This window comes from Meriones unguiculatus, chromosome X (assembly GCF_030254825.1).
Source record: "Meriones unguiculatus strain TT.TT164.6M chromosome X, Bangor_MerUng_6.1, whole genome shotgun sequence".
Lineage (NCBI taxonomy): Eukaryota > Metazoa > Chordata > Mammalia > Rodentia > Muridae > Meriones > Meriones unguiculatus.
Genome location: NC_083369.1, coordinates 98,761,923 through 98,781,427, shown reverse-complemented (window position 1 = coordinate 98,781,427; position 19,505 = coordinate 98,761,923). Strand labels below are relative to the sequence as shown.

Here is a 19,505-nt window from a genome sequence, read left to right as displayed (position 1 = left end):
GGACTATCTCTGATATGAACTCAATGGCAAGCTCTCTGATCACCTCCCTTTGAGGGCGGAGCAGCCTTACCAGGCCACAGAGGAGGTCAATGCAGCCAGTCCTGATGAGACCTGATAAGCTAGGGTCAGATGGAAGGGGAGGAGGACCTCCCCTATCAGTGGACTTGGAGAGGGGCATGGGAAGAGAAGAGGGAGGGAGGGTGAAATTAGCAGGGCATGAGGGAGGGGTATACAGCTGGGATACAAAGTGAATAAACTGTAAATAATATAAAAAATAAAAATTTAATAAAAAATTGTTTCAAACAGTATATTTTGATTGCATTTCCCCATCCTAGAGCCTCCCCACTTCCCAACTAACCCAGATTTATTCTCTCTCTCCCTTTTCAAAAACATACCCACAAAATTGAAAATGAAAACAAATAGACCGTTAAGACAAAAAATGTCAAAAAGGAAACTAAAAGTTATATATATATATATATATATCAAAAAACATATAAATATATATGAATAATATATATATATATATATATATATATATATATATATACACAGATATAAAACAAGAAACAAACAAACAAAAGAGTCTGTTTTGTGTTGGCTAACTTCTCCTAGACCTGGGGCCTTCCCTGGAGTGTGGTTGATATACCTAGGGACATTACATTGGGAAAAAAAAAAAAAGATTTTCCTTTTCTCAGCAGGTATCATTGCAAATAGCTTCTTAGTTTTTTTGGGGGGGGAACTTTGTGTCTACTTCCCTTTCTCTGCATTAGAATTTTGTCTGGTTTGAACTTGTGCAGGTCTTGTGCATGCGGTCACTATTTATGTGAATCCTATTTTGTCTTCAGCATGTTCTTTTCTTGGAGTTATCCACTACAGTCTTTCTGGCTCCTCTTCTGCATGGATCTTTGAGTCTTGAGGTGAGGGTTGTGATAAAGACATCCCATTTAGGACTGAGTGTCCCTCACTCTCTGCATATTGTACAGGTGTGGGTCTTTGTGTTAATTCCCATCTATGGCAAGATGAAACTTCTCTGATGTGGGTTAAGTGAGACTCTGATCTATGGGTATTACAGTATGTCATTAGGAGTCATTTTCTTGCTTTATTCCATTAGCAGAATAATAGCATTAGGTTTCTTCTAGGTTCATAGCGTATCTAGTCTCAGGTTCGTGGCAACTTTAGAAGTGTCAGGTATGGATTCCTTCTTATGGAGTGTGCCTTAATTCCAATTTCAAAAAGTGGTTGGTTATTCCCATAGTATGTGTACCACAATTGTACCAGTATGTCTTACAGACACATTGTTGTTGTAGTTTACGGGTTTGTAGCTGGTGGTAGTGATAATTGCCTTTCTGTTCTAGTAACATGCAGAGTACTTTCATTTGTCTTTTTGGACTTACTTATTCTCAGTATTTCATGTGAGATAAATCACAATACATGAGCTTGTGGCCAGTTTCTTTCATATAGTGATATATTTCAAAAGTTTATCCAGGATATAATACTTATCAATGTTTCATTCATTCTTCTGTATTTATTCAGACTGTATTGTAATAGCTGGCTTTGAACTCGATATGTAGCTGAGGCTGACCTTTAACTCCTGATTCTCCTGTTTCTCCTTCCATGTTTTCAGCTATATGCCATAATGCCCAACTTGTCTGCCCTTTGGATTACAGCCATCCTAATTTTTGTGAAGTATAATTCTGTTGTAGTTTTTATTTTTAATTCTGTGCATGTTGTCTTTGGAGAAATTTCTATTTGCTCTTAGTTGTCACATTATTGAGTTGTGGGTTCTTTACAAGTCTACATACAAGTCCTTTGTCATTGATACATGATTTGAAAAGTTTCTTCCCTCTCATTCATGTGTATGGTAGAAGTAAAAATTTAGAAATTTAAACTATCAAGTGGTCAACAGAAAATCATAATGTCTTTGTTGGGATGCAAATTTATGCAATCATGGTGGGAAATTATTTGGAGGTCTCTACAAGATCAGGAAATTATAGTGGGAGAAATGGAAAAATTATAGTTCAACTCATCATTCAGGAAGCAGAGTACTTTGTGTGATGATGAGTTACAAGGTATAACCTTGCAATTGGTTTGCTAAAGTATAGAGTAGGTGTTCTTCGAAGATAATAAAGTGAATCTGTTTAGACTCAATGAGGTTTCAGATGCTTTATAATAATTTGAAAGTATAAGTTCAACATACAGAATTACCAGTCAGAGAAGCTGAGACGATGGCTCAGTAGGTAAAGTGCGTACTGTGTAAGAGTGATGACCTGAGTTCAGATCCCCAGAACATAAGAGCTAGGTGTGCTGATGTGTGGCTTCTTGCTGGTCATTTATTTATTTGTTTATTTATTTATTTATTTATTTATTTATTTATTCATTCATTCATTCATTCAACTTGACATATACTACACTTACCTGGAAAGAGGGAACCTCCACTGAGTAATTGTGGCCATCACATTGGTCTGTGAGCCTGTGTTGTGGGGACACTCTCTGCATCAATGATTGAATGTGGGTGAGCTCAACCCACTTCGGGGAAGGTGGTTTTACACTTGTATAAGAAAGCAAATCGAGCAATGCATTGGAAGCAGGCTGGTAAGCAGTGTTCCTCTACAGTCTTTGTCTTGAGTTTCTGCTCAGGCTTCTTTTCATGATGGAATCGAAGCCATAATATGTAATAATCATTTCCTCCCCTCCTGCTTTTGGTCATGACTCTATCACAGCAATCCAGAAGCAAACTAGGGCAGCCTGTAACCCTAGCTCCTGAGAATTGGAGACATGCAGATTCTGTGTCTCACTGGCCAGCTGGTTTAATCAAAACAAGAGGTTCCAAGTTCAGTGAGAGCTTTTCTCTCCAAAAATAATTTGGAGTTCATAGAGACGGCTATCTGAAGTCACTATCTGGCCTCCACAAGTCTATGAGTATACGCGCAGGAATGTGCACCTTCCCCTGTATGTGCACACGTATGCATACCTACCACAGATGAAATGAATTAGCAGCCAGGTGTGGTGCATACCTCCTGCAAGCCCAGGACTCGGGAGGGAGAGTGCGAGTCCAGCCTGACTACAGGACATTTTTGTCTCCAAAAGGAAAAAAATAGTAAGGGGGGGGTATGGTGGCTAGCCCTATAATCCCAGCACTGAGAGCTCAGGTCCTCATGTTTTCACAGCAAGAACATTACCCATGAGCCATCTGCTCAGCCCCTCTGGCTGCTAGTTCTTTTCTTTTCTTTTCCTTGGTTCCCTCTCCCTTTCTTTTCTTGAGACAAGAGCTCACTATGTCTCTCTGGTTGCCCTGAAATTCACTAGGTAGACCAGGCTTGCCTCAAACTCCAGAGATCTGTCTTCTGCCTCTGCCTCCGCAGTGCTGAGATTAAAAATATGTGCCACCATGCCTGGTTTTGACTGCTAATTCTTATGTTAAACTTTTTCCTTTTCAAATTACTGTAAGGTTTCTCCATCCCTGATTGAACTTAAAGGTTTGCTTTTCAAGTCTAAGACCAACCTGGGCCACAAATTTTTGAAGCAAACAGTAACAGAAGATTAGAGAATTGGGGTGTTGAGTGTCTGGCTAGAAGTAAAATTTATATAGTGTACAAAAGAAGTAAAGGAAACTCTAAAAGACTGTAGGACTAGCAGATTAATATAGAATAGTAGCTATGATAAACATAATGTGCCACATCCAATACCCTGTGGACTGTGACAACTGCCTCTCAACCCATACCTGAGCCCCAAGCCTTGTTAGAGAACTTGCACTAAACCAAGTCAGCAGAGCTTGGTGGACATCAGCTGTCTACAACCTCCCCAAAATATGCTTTTCAGGGGTGCTTGTTCCCACTGAAGGTGTCTTCCAGAGACACTTTGCGACAGTACCACTGAAGGGTAATGTCAAGTAAAACTGCTTCCCACCATAAAACAGAGAAACCAGAGCCACAGAAGGTGAGTGTGGGCAAAGCCAGGGGTCGGGGGGGCTGAGCAAGAGCCTGTGGATTGAGCAAACAGGAAGTAATCAGCACTATTTCTCCCTCATCCCTCAGTGATAGAACTTAATACTGTGGCAGCTGGCCAAGCAAAAAGCATTTGAAAATCCCAGGTCCATTTTCAAAGAGAATAGGCATGAAGGCCATCTGAGAGGTAGTAAGTACATGCGTCACAGTCAGAGGCAGTATTAGAACTGGGGAACTGAGTGGCCAAGGTGTTGAATTGTTCCTGGGGATTTTGAAACCAGCAAGATCTTGCCAGTACCTGGACTGGAGCAGAGGTTCAAGCTTTCTTCAAGTGTGACCTTGGTCTGTCTACATCCAAGTCAGGTGGAGGACTCCACTGCAGGTCTTCCGAGGTCCACCAGATCTTTGTTTGGTGGCAGAGTTCCACCAGATCTTTGTTTTAACAAGTGCCCCAACAGATTTGTGGTTAAAATAACAAATCACTTGTGTATATTTCAATTGCATAAAAGTAAAGGAAATAGTATAACAGGTCCCAGTTTACTCATCAGCCAGCTTTAGCATATGTTCACATATGCCTCATTTCTTTTAGGTCTTTTGTTTCGAACAAAATGCTACCTATTTCAGCTCAAATTCTACCCTCATTATTTTTCTCTGTTGAAACCAGGTGGTTATCATTGTGCACATTCTTATTTGTCAATCACTGCTTTAGGCAATGGAAAGCCTTTGAAGGGTTTTATCTTTTTTTTTTTTTTTTAAAGTAGAGGTTTCACATAACCCATGGTGGTCTCAAACTTACTATGAAAAAAAAAAAACTTACTATGCAGGCAAAAATGTCCCTGAATTCCTGATCTTCCAGCCCTTACCTCCCAAGTGCTGGAATGACAAGCTTGCACCACCATGCCCAGCTCCTTCATAGATTTGTTTTTAAAGCAGGATGCCACTAGAAGCATAAAAATGAAACAGAATGAAACAAGCTAATGGGGGTCTTCTGGAGTATTCATTAGGTTAGGAGGAGGGAGGCAAACCTTTAAGCAGGTAGATCCAGTAGTCCTTCTGGGAGGCCTGTTCAGTTCTTATGACCTCTAGTATCTTGCTCTCATTTTATTTCCCAGCTCATCAGCTCCTCTCTTGTCTTTACCTGCCTCCCAAGCCTGCCTGGGTTCCATGGTTAGTCACTTCATGTAGAAGCTTGGGTGCCCTGACATTATTCTGTAACAAATCGAACTTTCAACTCTCAATGTTAACAAACCATTTCTTTTGCCTTGACGTGAGGTAGGAAGTGATGAGGCCCATCTATCTTACACTAAAGAGACTGGAGTAGGAGCACTCACCATGAGTCTAAAGCTGACCTGGTCTACATTATTGAGTCCCGGGCTAATCAGAGCCATGCAATTAAAACCTTGTCTCAACAAAACAAAACAAAAGCAAAACATGGCACCTTTCAAACCAGGTGACACTGGACATGAACCTATTTTGGGTTACACTATATTCCTGAAATGACTCACGCTTTGCTAGACATCATAAAATATTAGTACCTCAATAAGTCTACCAGCTTTTGTTTGCTTATGGGGTAAAATTTGCCTGAGCAATTATGATGCTATCCAAATGACATACAAAACTCTGTTTAAATAGGTCATATTGAGGAAGTAAATTTATCAACAAATGGATTCTGCTTACTTCTATTACATATATTTGGCCATGGGTCAAATCTAATTACAATTTTGATTGATAATATTTATTTTACTTATAAGTATAACAAGCCAAAACCACAGAGGTAAAATTCTTCATTATAGAACTATAGATAAACCCAACTACATTACTGAATCTCAAAATGTTGGTGTTCAGAAACCACAGAAAGCAAAATACTGAGGCAGGTAGGCATAGGGAAAAAAAAAAAAAAAAAAAAAAAAAAAAAAAAAAAACCTTGACAAAGAATTATGAGACAGACTCTCCAAAGTTGCCATTGAGTTTATTTTCTTTTGCCTATCTACTTCTGGGAATTGGGTCTGCCCTTAAAAGTGGTTTGTATAGCCAGTGAGATTCTGTCAGAGAAGATTATTTTTTTTCATTTGTGATGGTTATTGGAGATAGATTCTGGATTAGGGATGCAAATGCACACTTTTGAGATTGATAGAAAAAGTTCATGTAGATCAGAGGTTCCCAAGGATTAAATGATTGTAGCATTAGGAAGGTTGGGAACCTCTGATCTACATGAACTTTTTCTATCAATCTCAAAAGTGTTAGTAGAATGCTTGTCTAACATTCACAGAGTCCTAGAGGCAAGCCCAAGCACCCCATAAACTCAGTTTGATGCTGCATGCTATTAATCCTAGCACTTGAGCGGTAGAGGCCCAAGCACTACAAATCCAGCCTCAGCTACATATGGAATCAAAGTCAGCGAGCTACATGAAACTGTCCCTATCACTATCACCATCAAAAAAGCACGAGGGGAGGGCAATTAAAGGATTGTGAGACTTAGCAGATATCATATATAATTAACTGGATGCCTCGCATGTGTGAGGAGAGGTAGTGAGGGCCTGCATTTGCAATCATAGAGCTATGCAATTAAACTTTGCCTTATCATAACTTTCTCTATACATATTTTACCTGGTGCTGAAATGCTTGAGAGAATGTGGTCATACTACACAGAAATTTATGATAAGGCAACATTTAATAGTTCTTCTGAATTCATGAGTGGGACTGGCTTTCAGATCACTGTTTTAAATGCAGAGTGTTTGTTGATGGAGGAAAATGAATTTTTCAGTCTGTATTGTAGACAGAGAGAGTACAAGTGCTCTTTTGTTCTCAAGTGCTCTGTCTCCAAGAATATTTCCCTCATTTTCTGTGACTGTGTCTGAGTCTTTGCTAAGGGTACTGCAGCTGGACTGTGGAGTGGAACCAGGTCCAGAAAAAGAATTGCTAAAGAATGCAAGTAAACAGGATGTCAGATGTTATCCTTAGCCTATTTCCCTAAACATAGCTTTTTGGCTACAAAGTAAAATGCCATTCTTCCAGCTTCTGCTAATATGCAGTGATGGCTGACAGCAGGGAAAGTCCTCATTTGCTTGGCAAGTTGTCACCATGCGACTCCACGTGTTCTGTAAGGAAGGAATGATCACAACACACACACACACCATCTCTGAGATTGTCTGAGAACATCTGGCCATTTCTGGGAGGAATTTTCTCAACCCACTGAAGTTTTTGAGCACTGTTTTACCAGCACAGCTCCTGATGAGGCTCAGATCTGTCTGACCTAAGAGCCAGTTGGCATCTTCCTCCTGACAGAAGCCAGATTTTTCACTGTGACTAGACAGTAGTGATAGTGTTTTCCCAGTCTGCCCCATGCATGTCTTGTTTCACGGTTCTCTAAAGTGCAGGCTCACTCCAGTTTCCACGAGCACTTTCTTATTTTTCTGCCTCCCCAGCATCCTCCTCACTTCCTTTCCTTACAGCTTCTTGCACTGTTGTACGCGTTCAAAGAAAAAAAAAAAAAAAAAACTAAAGAATTTGTTTTGCAGGTTTTGGAAAAAAAAGACAGCGATGTTATCCCAGGAGTTTGTCCCAGAACTTTCATCCATTTCCATATCTTTGAGTATGATCTCTGTGGTTTAGAAATCCCACGTTCCACTGTTGTCAAAGAAAAGTTGCCTTCAACCTTTGCCCTGCAAGCACCAGAAGAGAGCTCATAAAAAGGAAGACAGCAGCAGATGCAATCACGGATGTGGCTTAGTCCTCACGGCTGCCCCGAGAGCTGTTCAGAGTGTACGAGCCTCAGCCATGAATCCAGAAGAGCACGTCGTTACATGGCTTATATCTTTGGGAGTTTTAGAGTCTCCTAAAAAGACTATCTGTGATCCAGAGGAGTTCTTGAAGTCCTCACTGAAAAATGGGGTAGTGTTGTGTGAACTCATCAACAGACTTGTGCCTGGCTCGGTGGAGAAGGTAAGGTTGTTTTGCAGTGTCTTTGGGATTACTTTCCACCACAGAGCAGCAATAATATCATTCTTGAGATTTTTTTCTCTTGCCTTCTCATGGGAATCCCCTACTCTAATGTCTTTCTAAAAGCTAGGCATTCCTTCTTTCTGTCCTTGTCTTTGAAAAAGTCAGAAAATGAAATGTTATCCTTCAGTAATTGGTCCCCAAATGTTACCCTACTAAAAACCTGCCACATGACTGGCAATCAGGGATGGGAAGACAACCTTGCTGTATTGTAGAGATGATTAAACTTTCCTGTGCACTTTGGACATGTTTTGAACTTTGGGTACACAAGTCTTGAAATAATGTAATAATTTGTAGTAGATCTTTCCTGTATTCAATAGTTTGCCTAAAAATTGATGCAGATTTCCTTTCAAAAAAATTCATTGAAGAAAAGTCTATTCACAAAAGTCAATTTTACATAACCACCCCCCACACACACAAAAAAAAAAAAACCAAAGAGAAACCAAAATATGAATTGAATGCAATGTGCATTCAAAGTGAAACTAAACCTTGCTAAAAAAATATCCAAGATTTTTGAGGTTAGAAGCCCTGTTATGACAGTGGCTGGCTTCTAAAGTAGGCACTTTTGTGTCATTAAAAGTAGAGTTCTTCTGATTCTTTTCCCAAAGTCATTTCATTGTAGCATGTGACAATAAAACTCTTTTTGCCTTTTGGAATTAGTTCTATTTTTATGGGAAGAGGTAGATGTACTTATAATTTTTTTCAACTCGAGAAACAGTGATTAAACTGGTGATAAGATACAGTGAGGCATGATAAAATGTAGCACTCAGCCACAGTGAAATCTAATATCAACAAAAGATCATGGGGAGTAGAGGTAGAAAATCAGAGTGGCCTTCTTGGGTGAAAGCAGGAAATATATGTGTGTGTGTGTGTCTTGGGGGGGGGGTTCTTAGTCTCTGATTTGCTATCCCCACAACTGAGTTGAAGGCACAAGAAAACCTTTTAAAAGTAGAAACGGCTTGGGTACATTTGAAACAAAAAACAACAGTTTGAGCACTTGCATCACTTCCTTCAGTGGTTAGTCCTCTTCCTGGATAGAGAGCGGGGCTGCCCTGTGCCTCCCAAAGCCGAACACATGTCGTTCTCAACAAATGATGATGCTGGTTTGTTTGTCATGGCTTAGCAATCTCCAAGTGACATTTGGCTCTTTCTCTAGTATTGTCTGGAGCCCCAAACTGAAGCCAACTGCATCGACAACATCAATGACTTTCTGAAAGGATGTGCAACCCTTCAAGTGGAAGTAAGCTTACCTGCCTTGTCTTTCATTTTACCATTATTTTCCGCTCTGCTAATAAAATCTGTCTGCAAAAGTACATGATTGATTTTCACTGTTAGTAGCCACAGAAGTAAACAGAGGTAGCTATTTAGAGAAACCAGAGCTGAGACCCCTCCCAATGATGCATTCCTACCTTTTTTCAGAACCCAATTCTAAAAAAAGAAAGAAAAAGAAAAGAAAAAGAAAAAAAAATTATTAGCTGGACATGGTGGCACACCTGGAAGATCAGAATTTTAATGTCATCCTTGGCTACATATTTAAGTTTTGGCCCAGTCTGGGTTACCTGAAATTCTATCTCAAAAATAAAAAAGAAAGAAGGAAAACCAGAACTGTCCCCAAAAGAAAGAAAAAAAGAAAGAAAAAGAAAAAAATAAAAATTACAAAACAACAAAATACAAAATTGATGACTTTCAAATGCAGCTTCTCCAGGTGACCGGGCTCTTTGTGATTGTACTTCCTTATTAATGGGAAACAAAAGCCCTCGCAACAGCAGAGGGTCTCTGCAAACAGCAGTAAAAGTAAACTTTAAAAAAAAGTCCCCCCCAAATAAAAAAAAGAAATGGCACAGTGCCAACTGATCAGCACTGAAAACATACATACAAGTAACATTATATGTACTGAGCCGATTATATTTAGGAATGTACGTGTATATGCATATACATATATCCATGTGGTAACAATTAATGGAAAAAGAGGGCATGGATTTTAAGTAGAGTGGGGAGGGGTATAAAGGAGGACTTGGAGGTAGAAAGGGGAAGGAAAATTGTTGTAATTTTTTTCTTTTTTTTAATTTTTTATTAATTATACTTTATTTACTTTGTATCCCCCCTGTGGTTCCCCCCCTCCTCCCGTCCCAATCCCTCCCTTCCTCCACCCTCTGCATGCATGCCCCTCCCCAAGTCCACTGATAGGGAAGGACTTCTTTTCCTTCCTTCTGATCCTAGTCAATTAGGTCTCATCAGGAGTGGCCGCGTTGTCTTCTTCTGTGGCCTGATAATACTGCTTCCCCCTCAGGGGGAGGTAATTGAAGAGCAGGCCAATCAGTTCATGTCAGAGACAGTCCCTGTTCCTATTACAATGGAACCCACTTGGACACTGAACTGCCATGGGCTACATCTGTGCAGGGGTCTTAGGTTATCTTCGTGCATAGTCCTTGGTTGGAGTATCAGTCTCAGGAAAGACCCCTGTGCTCAGATTCTTTTGGTTCTGTTGCTCTGCTTGTGGAGTTCCTGTCCTCTCCAGATCTTACTGTTTCCCACTTCTTACATAAGATTCCCTGCACTCTGCCCAAAGGTTGCCCATAAGTCTCAGCATCTCCTTTGATAGTTTGCTTCCTTAATTTTCTTAAAGTAGCTGGTTATGATGATGCAAAAACTTTAATATCAGCACCTGGAGGCAGAGGCAAGTGGGTCTCTGTAAGCTATAAAGATAGTTCCTGGCCAGCCAGGACCACAACATGAGACCTTGTCTCAAAACCAGATTTTGCTTTTTTTTTTTTTTTTTTTTTTTTCTTGAAGCTCACCTTAGTCTAAAGCTATACCTGTGTCAGAATGTCTTATTCCAATCTTTCACCCACCTTGAGGGTCATGGTCCATGTGGCCTCAGAGCATGTGATATGTGTTATATAGAATGCTCTCTACTGTGGAACAGACCACGAAATTTTCACGTTTAATTTTTCAAATAAAAATACAGTGAAGTTGCCAGTGATTTCTGTGTTGAACCAGCCAGAAGCTGTACTGTGCTTCTTTGCAGTTCTAAGAATACTGGATGGTTCAGAAACACCTCCCGCTGCTGCCACGATTGGGGTTTTTCTGATAACTAAAGATTATTCCTTTTTAAACCCAAATGCTTAAAATAGTTTTCCACTTTGGTTAGAAATTTTACTAAAGAGTATATCAAACTGAGGTGATTCGAACGTTGTAATAAAAGAATATCGGATATTATGGTTATTGCATTCCTTTTGTAGCTTCATAGATGTGTTAGAGTCTGCGTCAGTATCCATGTCCGTGTGTGTGTGTGTAATGTATGCACATTGTGTGGATACATGTGTAGGCTAGAGGTCAATGTTGGTGTCTTTTTCTACTGCTCTCCAGGTTACTTAAGCCATTTTGAAACAGTCTATATTCCTTATATGTAAAGATGAGTTTTAGAATTATCTTGTCCATTTCTTTTGTTTTCTTTGTTTCTCTCTTTTTGAGACAAAATATCTCACTGGACTTGAAGCTTGCTGAGCTAACCTTACACCCATGTCAGAATATCTTATTCCAATCTTCCATATTTTTTCAGTTTGAAAGGGCCATCACCCACCTTGAGGTTCATGGTCCACGTAGCTTCAGATCATGCGACATGTTTTGGATAAATTGGCTTGTCAACAAGACCCTATCTCACCCAGCGTTAGGATAATAGGCAGCTGCTGACATGCTCAGCTTTTACATGGGTGTTGGGAACCCAAATTTTGTTCCTCATGTTTACACAGCAAGCATGTTACCCACTGAGCCATCTCACCTCAGAAAGTTACTTAATATCACTGTGCTCTTGTTTCCTCATTTGTGTGATGGGGACTAACAGTTTTTACTGCAGTGGACTTTTGAATTGTGTGTGTGTGTGTGTGTGTATGTGTGTGTGTGATATGACTCTATGTTTTGTCTGCAATGTATGTTTGTGTACCAAATGTGGTTTAGTGCCTGCAGAGGCGGGCATCAGATTCCTTGGAACTGGAGTTGCAGATAATTGTGAGCTGGGACCTGAACCTGGACCCTGTGCTAGAGCCGCCACTGCTCTTAACTGCTGAGCCATCTCTCCAGCTCAGCTGCAGAAGATTTTAAAATCAATTTTTACAGTTAACATTCAGTGTGGTGTGTATCATTACAGAGAACTATTTTAAGGGTTGGGTGAAAGAATGCATCTACCGCTCTTAATGTATCACTACATCTAAGTATGACTCCTCCAGCTCACTGTTACCTTATGACTAGGTGCTCTTTGCACTGTGTGCGTAAAACTGAGCCACAATGACTCACTCACAGAGCCCTCAAGGAAGGCAGATAGAGTCACCCCAGAAGGAATGAGACTGAAAGATGAGCTGGAAAGCACGGAGCAGCCGCCAGGTATGAGGACTTCCAGTCTTAAAGCTTCCAGATAGCTGAAAAACAGACCTGTACGGAAGTATTTTCAAAGGTCATGGGAGGGAGAGGGAGAAGGAAAAGGAGAGGGAGAGGGAGAGAGAGGTATAACTCAGCACTAAGTGCTTAGAACAGTGTGTGGCATAAAATATGCCTGGTGGATCTCAGTCAACTTTCTAAAGCTCCAAAGGTGTGAAAAGCAAGAAGAGGGTTTGGCTCTTTCCTAGGGCACACTATTATTTCTCTGAAGAAAGGGTGGCAGTTTGAATCAGTAAGTTTGAGAGACTGCAACACTTAATGGGAGAGGTGGTGACTGAGTATTGGGTCCAGAGGTGTGGGGGACCACACTTCAGATTTGTGACCACTTGGTCTGTCCAGATGCCCTTTCTGTTGTCTGCATATATGAGAGTTCTGGGTCTCAAGTGGTTTATACAGGTAATAACAGAGAAATCTAGAAAGAAATTACTTTCCAGCATTTATACTACCCTTTCAAACATTTAAAAAATATTGATAAAGTCCTATTTGTTTTTTGTTTGTTTTACTGTGTCTTATTTTATTTTTTGTGCATGTGTCTGTGACAGTGTGTGTGGAGTTTAGAGAACAATTTTCAGTAGTTATTTCTCACTGTCTGCCTTGTTAAGGCAGGGCCTGTCTCATTTCTGTTGTGGGGGTGTGCCCTCTAGGCTAGCCGCTCTGAGAGCTTCCCAGCAATTTTCTCATCTTTGCTTCACACCTCACCGTAAGAGTGTTGGGATTACAGATGTGCACCAAGGCGTCTAGATTTTTTTAATTAAAAATGTATTTTATATCTGTGGGTGGTTTGTCTGCATGTATATTTGTGCACCACTTGCATACCTCCTGCTCATGGACTCTAGACAGAGGTGCCAGATCCACTGGAGTTACAGATGGCTGTGTACCACCATGGGAGTTGTGGGAGTTGAATCCAGGTCCTCTGTAAGAGCAGCCAGTGCTCTTAACTACTAGGCCATCGGGTTCTAGAGATCCAATTCAGCTTAGCATGCTTACCCAGCAAGCATTTCTACCCACGGAACAATCTCTCCAACTCTCATCTATTTTTTAACATTGACCTTCGGTGTCATCTGGGAAATGCTTGTACAATCAAAGGTCATGAATCCTTGTGTTTTCCTCTAAGAATGTTATCATTTGGCTTTCACATTAGAGCCTTTGATCCCTTTTAAGTTAATTTCTATATATGGCATATACTATATCATTATATATATATGTATATATATATATGGAGTCCAAATTAATCTTTGAAAAAATGCATGTGCCATACATTACAAATGGAGGTTCCTTTCTTCCACTCTGTGGATTTTAGTGATTGAACTCAGGTCGTCAGACTTGGCAGCAGGTGCCCTTGCCCACTGGGCCATTTCACTGGCCCATGTTAACTCTTCTAAATTTGACGTGCAGTTTTCTAATCTCCATTTACTGAAAAGACTATTTCTCTCCCCTTTGGCTAATTAACAACAGCTTTATAGGGATTTTTAAAGTCAAAATGTTTGAGTCCTTCAATATGTTCTTAGTTTCAAAAACATTTTGGAGTATTCTCAATCCTTGACTGTCTCCTGCCTGTATTTCTTTTCTCTTTTATTTGTTGATTTGCATAATTATTTATTTTTGAGACAGGCTTTCATTGTAAAGTCCTGCTTGGTCTGGGAACTTGCTATGTAGAGCAGGCTAGCCTTGAACTTGTGACAATCTTTCTGCCTTTGCCTCTTGACTGCTGGGATTATAGGTGTGTACCACTATGACTATCTCTATTAAAAACAGCCAGCTAAGACCTTGACAGGGGTGTGCTAAACTTACAGACCACTCTGAAGTGAGCAAGTTTTTTTAACCCTTGAACATAGCTATCTTTCTACCACTTAGGGGTGCTTTAATTTCATTCTATTTTGTTTTTATAGGTTTTAGCATATGTGTCTTATATCACTTTGGTTCAATTTTTTCCCCAAATTGTTTTATATATTTTTCTGTGACATAAGGTCTTATGTAACCTAGTCTGGTCTTAAATTTTGTTCTTGTATAGCTAAGAATGGCCTTGAACTCCCAAACTTCCTGCCTCCAAGTGCTGCTGGGATACATTTCTGGATGCTTTTATATGTAGGATGTCTTTTTTACAAAAGTATTTATGCCAGTTATGGTGATGCACACCCAACTCAGAATTTTGTGTGGGTTTTTTTGTTTGTTTGTTTGTTTTTGTTGTTTGAGACAAGGCTTCTTTGTGTAGCCCTGGCTCCCTCTGTGTAGACCAGGCTGGCCTCAAAATCACTTAACCTCCCAAGTGCTGGGAGTAAAGGCGTGCATCACCACTTCGTGGTCAAAATTGTCTTCTTAATTTGGCTTCAAAGTATTCATTGCTAGGGCATGGAAATATAATTAATTTTTAATATTTATGTTGTATATTTCAACTTTTCAAAAATTTTGTTTATGAGCCCTAATAGTTTCTTAGTGGAGTTTTTATGATTTTGTTATATAAGCTTATGTCACCTATGAATAGGGAATACTTGTACTTCTTCCTTTTGGGCCTGGACAGTTTTATTTATTTTTCTGTGCTACTTTATTAGGCTAAAACTTCTAGTACTACATTTGGTGGTAGTGCTAGAAGCAAGTTCGTTGTTTGGGTTTTGATGTCAAAGAAGAAAGGGTTAGTCTTTCACTACTAGATATGATGATACATGTGTATTTTTCATAAATGGATCTTAGTAGTGAGGACATTTCCTGATAATACTAGTTTGTCAAGTGTTTCGTTTTTGTTTTGTTGGTGTTACAAAAGATGATGCAATTCGCCAAACTCTGGATCAGCTGGCCTTGGGACATAGAAGTAGGAGGTTCCAGAGTTCAGGGGCTTCCTCAGCTACATGTATGTTCCCCGTGTGTTGATGTTATGCTGTGATTGTATTTGCGTATGTCAGTCCAAGTTTGCATGTAGAGGTCAGAGGAAAACCCATGGTCCTGCTTCTCATCTCCCCTGTTATTTTCAGTTTCTCTGTTGCCCAGTGCTGCAGAATGCAGGCTAGTTACATGTGAAGTTTCCAGGGATTCTGCTTCTGTCTCCACCTCCCGTATTGCCATAGGAGCACTGAGATTACAAATGGGTGATGCTGTGCCTGGCTTTACATAAGTTCAGAGGATTCAAACCCAGGTCCTCATGCTTGTGTGGCAAGCATTTTACCTCTTGAAGTGCTATCCCCCCCCTCCCCCAGTTTCAATTGTGCGTTCTATGCTTCTGTTGAGATGATCATTAATTTAGGCTCTCTTTTATGCTGATATATTCCATTGATTGATATTCATATGTTGCATCAATCTTTCATTCCTGTGGTAAATCCTGGTGAGGTATGTTGTATATGTACATATAATTTGTGTGGATTTGTGATTATTCTTGAAGAATCTTTCATCATAGAAATGGAATTATGGTGTCAGATTTCAACAGATAATGTCAAATTCGCCTACAAAATTGCTCTACCAACTTATATTTCCACCCAAAGCATAGAAACTGTTTTCTTCCTCATGTTCCTGTCAGCACTGCACATTATTTATCTTTTTAGCTTTAAAGTTTGCCAACGTGATGGATGAAGCAATATTTCTTTTGCTTTTCTTCTTCTTTTTTTTTTTTTTTTGGCTGTAATTTGTATTTCATGATTCCAAATGAATTTGGACATACTGTCACTCCCTTATATTCCATTTGTTTTCCTTCTTTGTAAACCAAATATATCTTTTTTTTTTCTCAAAGAATGGATGAGGCAGGTGCAGGTGTGTGTGTGCATGTGTGTTTGTGTATATTCAGCCAAGTCAAAAAACCATATAAAAACGATTTTTCCTTTTAGGTAGTCACTAATACGACCAGGAAGCTCCTCAACAGTATGAGTTTTAGAAATCACAGGGTCTCATCAGTTAAGAGTGTCCTGAGTGGTGAGATCTCTGGCTGTACTGTTTGGGATTGTCCATGTGAGTACTGGTCTGTGAAAGCTCTAGCCGAGGGAGTTTCTCTTTCCTTCCCAGTAGAGACTTTTTCTTCATTGTCTCCTACTGCTGTGTCCTTGCCTAAGACACTCTCCCATCTCTATTTTGTATAAATAGACATGTCTTCTGTTTCTAGACCCAACTTATTTTGTTAAAAAAGTTTTGTTTTTGAAGGGGTCATTGAATGAATATGTGATTCAAATAGTTTCTCTGTCTCTTCCTTCCTTCCTTCTTTCCTTCCTTCCTTCCTTCCTTCCTTCCTTCCTTCCATCATCCTTTCTTCCATTATCAGCAGTATGTTTTTTTTCTCAGCCCCACGCCCTCACTCACTCCTGACTTCCTGAGTCACTCCATCTGCCTTGTCACCACAACAGCAGGGCCACTCTCCCCAAAGTGAAGCCTGTGACATGGACTGGTTGCCATCTCCCAGGGACTGTTCTGCAGGGAGGCAGTCCTAGAAGTAAGGCAGCTTTACCAATGTTCATGAGTCAAAGTTATATCTGCCCACTTCCTGCTCTAGCCCTATGAAAGTAGAAAAATAAAAACAGAAAAATAAAAAATGCCAGACCACTAATTAATGGCACAGTGGACTTTTACAAGCCCTAGCAGGGGTACTTGTATGAAGTCAGAGTTCCTCTCTCTGGGCTTCTCACTATGAAGCCCTGGCTGGCCTGGAACTCACTATGTAGACCAGGCTGGCCTTGAACTCACAGGTACCTGCCAGTCTCTGCCTCCTGAGAATGTTGGGATTAAGGCATGCTAAGCTAAGAAGCCTGCCTAAAAGTTGGATAACGTCTCATTTTCCATCTGGCTCTTTTCCATTTGTTTCCACTGGGCAAAGCTTCCACTCAATTTAACGAGTAGGAAGACCAAAGGGCCTTTTGGCACCTTTGTTTTCTTTGCTAGTTGAGCCAATGTGACATTCCCATTACTCGGCTGACCTAATCTTTTACTAACTGTGTATGTAAAAATTGAGCTTCAAAACGTAAACTATAGGACACACATGACCCAAGCTACGCCATACGCTAAGCCAGGAGGATGTGATAGGAGCCTGGGATGGAGTTGGTTGGTAGAACCCTTACCTAGCCTGTATTCCTTTGAAAACGGTATGTGATTTGGGGTCTGTTTGGGAAGAGATGGGTGTGAAGGGCCACTGAGTGCTTCTCTGCTTGGGGGAAGGCAGTTGAGGGTGTCTCAGTGGTCACCATGCAGCTTACAGGTCCCAAGTTACATCCCAGGGTTAGGAGGGGAAAACAGTCTACTAACTAGTAATGGCTATTTCTTGACTCTAGCATTCCCAACGGGGAATTTGGCAATAGCTCTGGGCAGGCCAGGCACTGATCTTGGGAACTGGGTGGCAGCAGCATGCGCAGTGTAGCTGCAACCCTTAAATCATGGTTTTTGCTCCTTCCCTGGCTACCGGGGTGCTAAGGCTGCTGCCACCACGGCCACTGCCGCCACCGCCACCGCCACCACCACAGCTGCTGCTGCTCTTCCCTGTGCCGCTGTCACTTCCAGTTCCTACTTCTGCGATCCAGGTCCGGGTCATAGCTTCCCCTCTGCTGGCCGTGTCTCTCCAGGCTGCTCTCCCTCCCGGGTTCTGGCTCCTGGCAGCAGAGCTGGGTCTGGAGGAACCCTGCCGCCAGGCTCCCACAGGCCACCCGCTCCCCTCCTGTGGCTGCCCCGCCGGGGCACGCCTCCCGCAGCCCTTGATAGGAGCTCTAGAGAGAGAACTTGAGGGCAAGTATCTGACTTCCCTCTTTACTAAAATAAAGAAATAAATACCTACAAAAACAAATAAATAAATACATAAAATCCTCTGCCTGTGGAGCTTGGCTGCAAAGGAAGGAGTTTGGAGACAAGCTTCTCCTCCTCACGCGTCCAAGAGCAAAGTTGCAGCCGCCCCTCCCCACCGGTCATACCAGCTTGCTCTCCAGTTTCACCCTGGTGGCAGCCGCACGGGGCAGGGTCCCAGCTCCATCTGGGGACAGCGCTTCCTGCAGCCTTGGCACGGGCTGGAGGAGCTCGGCCGGCCCCGTGACTCTGAAGGGCGAGCCACTTCCAAGGAGGAAGAGGAGGCTGGAAGGAATGAGCAGAAGGACGACAATCAAACCAAGCCAGGTGACCTGCTTGAGGGGCACGGGGTCAGGGGGAGGGGAACGTGGAGGGTCTGGCGGTGGAGGGCTTGTTGAGCCAGGGGAGGAGCCGCCCTTCCTCCGGATTGACCGCGCAAGTCTGCAGCCCTAGCCGCCAGTCTGTTCTCTGCCAGGGCCTCTCCTTGGTGCCGAGTCCCTGGGTACCCAGAGCGGGGGCGGGGGCCAGGGCGCAGGGCGAGGACGCGCCAAACTTAGGGGTGTGTTGTCCAGTTTCCGCCGCAAGGTTTGTAGCAGACTGGATTCCGTCTTCTTCCTTCTCAGCAACCAGAGCAAGAAGTCAACGGTACTGTTTCTGATATTAATTTGATGCTCTCTTAAGCTGGAGCAGTCCTTGGAACTGGGGAATGTTTGGCACAAGTCTGTCACGGGAGTGCTTTTCAGATGGACTCTACCTGGTAGTCCAAAGTACCTGTAGTTGATTTCGCGTTTTCATTTTCTATTTATTGAAGGACCCAACAGGTATTCCAGCTATTTCATTTCTTAGCTCTGGAGTAGAGCCCTCAAGTCTATCTCTGTCCCCTCAAATATCTTTCTTCTTAATACCTTATATTTTTAGTTTGAGTTTGTTATTTTTTTGAATGTAGGAGTGACTCACATCCTTTCTCCTTTCTTTTCTTAATGTGTGCTGGGAGTAAAAATATACGCGAACAATTGATATGAAAGTATGTTTTTTTTTCAATAAAAGCTTCCCATAAATGCCAAAAGCCACGTAGAACAGGATGAATTTCAGTTGATGTTTAAGTTTTTAAGGTATTGATTTTAAAGGCAAGATTCTAAGGTACAGCCTGCTTGTCTAACTTATATTTGCCTGGAAAAATCCAGTTTGTCCTTGAACTTCCTATCTTAATTTTGACATTGACCATGGTAAGAGGATCTCTGATGACATCATTTGCTCCAGCCACAGTTCAGTGTTCCACCACTGAGAGCACCTCTTTCCAAAACTGTAAGGCCCGGGCCTGCCCTTGTACTTTTCAGCAGATTTCTCTTAAGCAAAATATTATGCTACATGCTAGGCAATGCTGCAGTC

At 41.4% G+C, this 19,505-nt stretch overlaps 1 protein-coding gene across 6 annotated transcripts in view; it reads left to right on the top strand.

Moving 5' to 3' along the window:
- Window positions 1-7,279: 7,279 nt before the first annotated feature.
- Arhgef6 (Rac/Cdc42 guanine nucleotide exchange factor 6) overlaps window positions 7,280-19,505 on the top strand; it is a 121,620-nt gene continuing 109,394 nt past the window's right edge. The window contains exons 1-2 of one of the 6 annotated variants that reach the window (XM_060375788.1): window positions 7,280-7,886; window positions 9,100-9,183. In XM_060375788.1, coding sequence (XP_060231771.1) covers window positions 7,722-7,886; window positions 9,100-9,183 — 249 coding nt within the window. In that variant the 5' untranslated portion in view covers window positions 7,280-7,721. Of the gene's footprint in view, window positions 7,887-9,099; window positions 9,184-17,729; window positions 18,444-18,581; window positions 18,762-19,505 lie in introns of those variants that run through there. The other 5 variants (XM_021658313.2, XM_060375787.1, XM_060375786.1 and 2 more) reach the window with 5 other exon arrangements.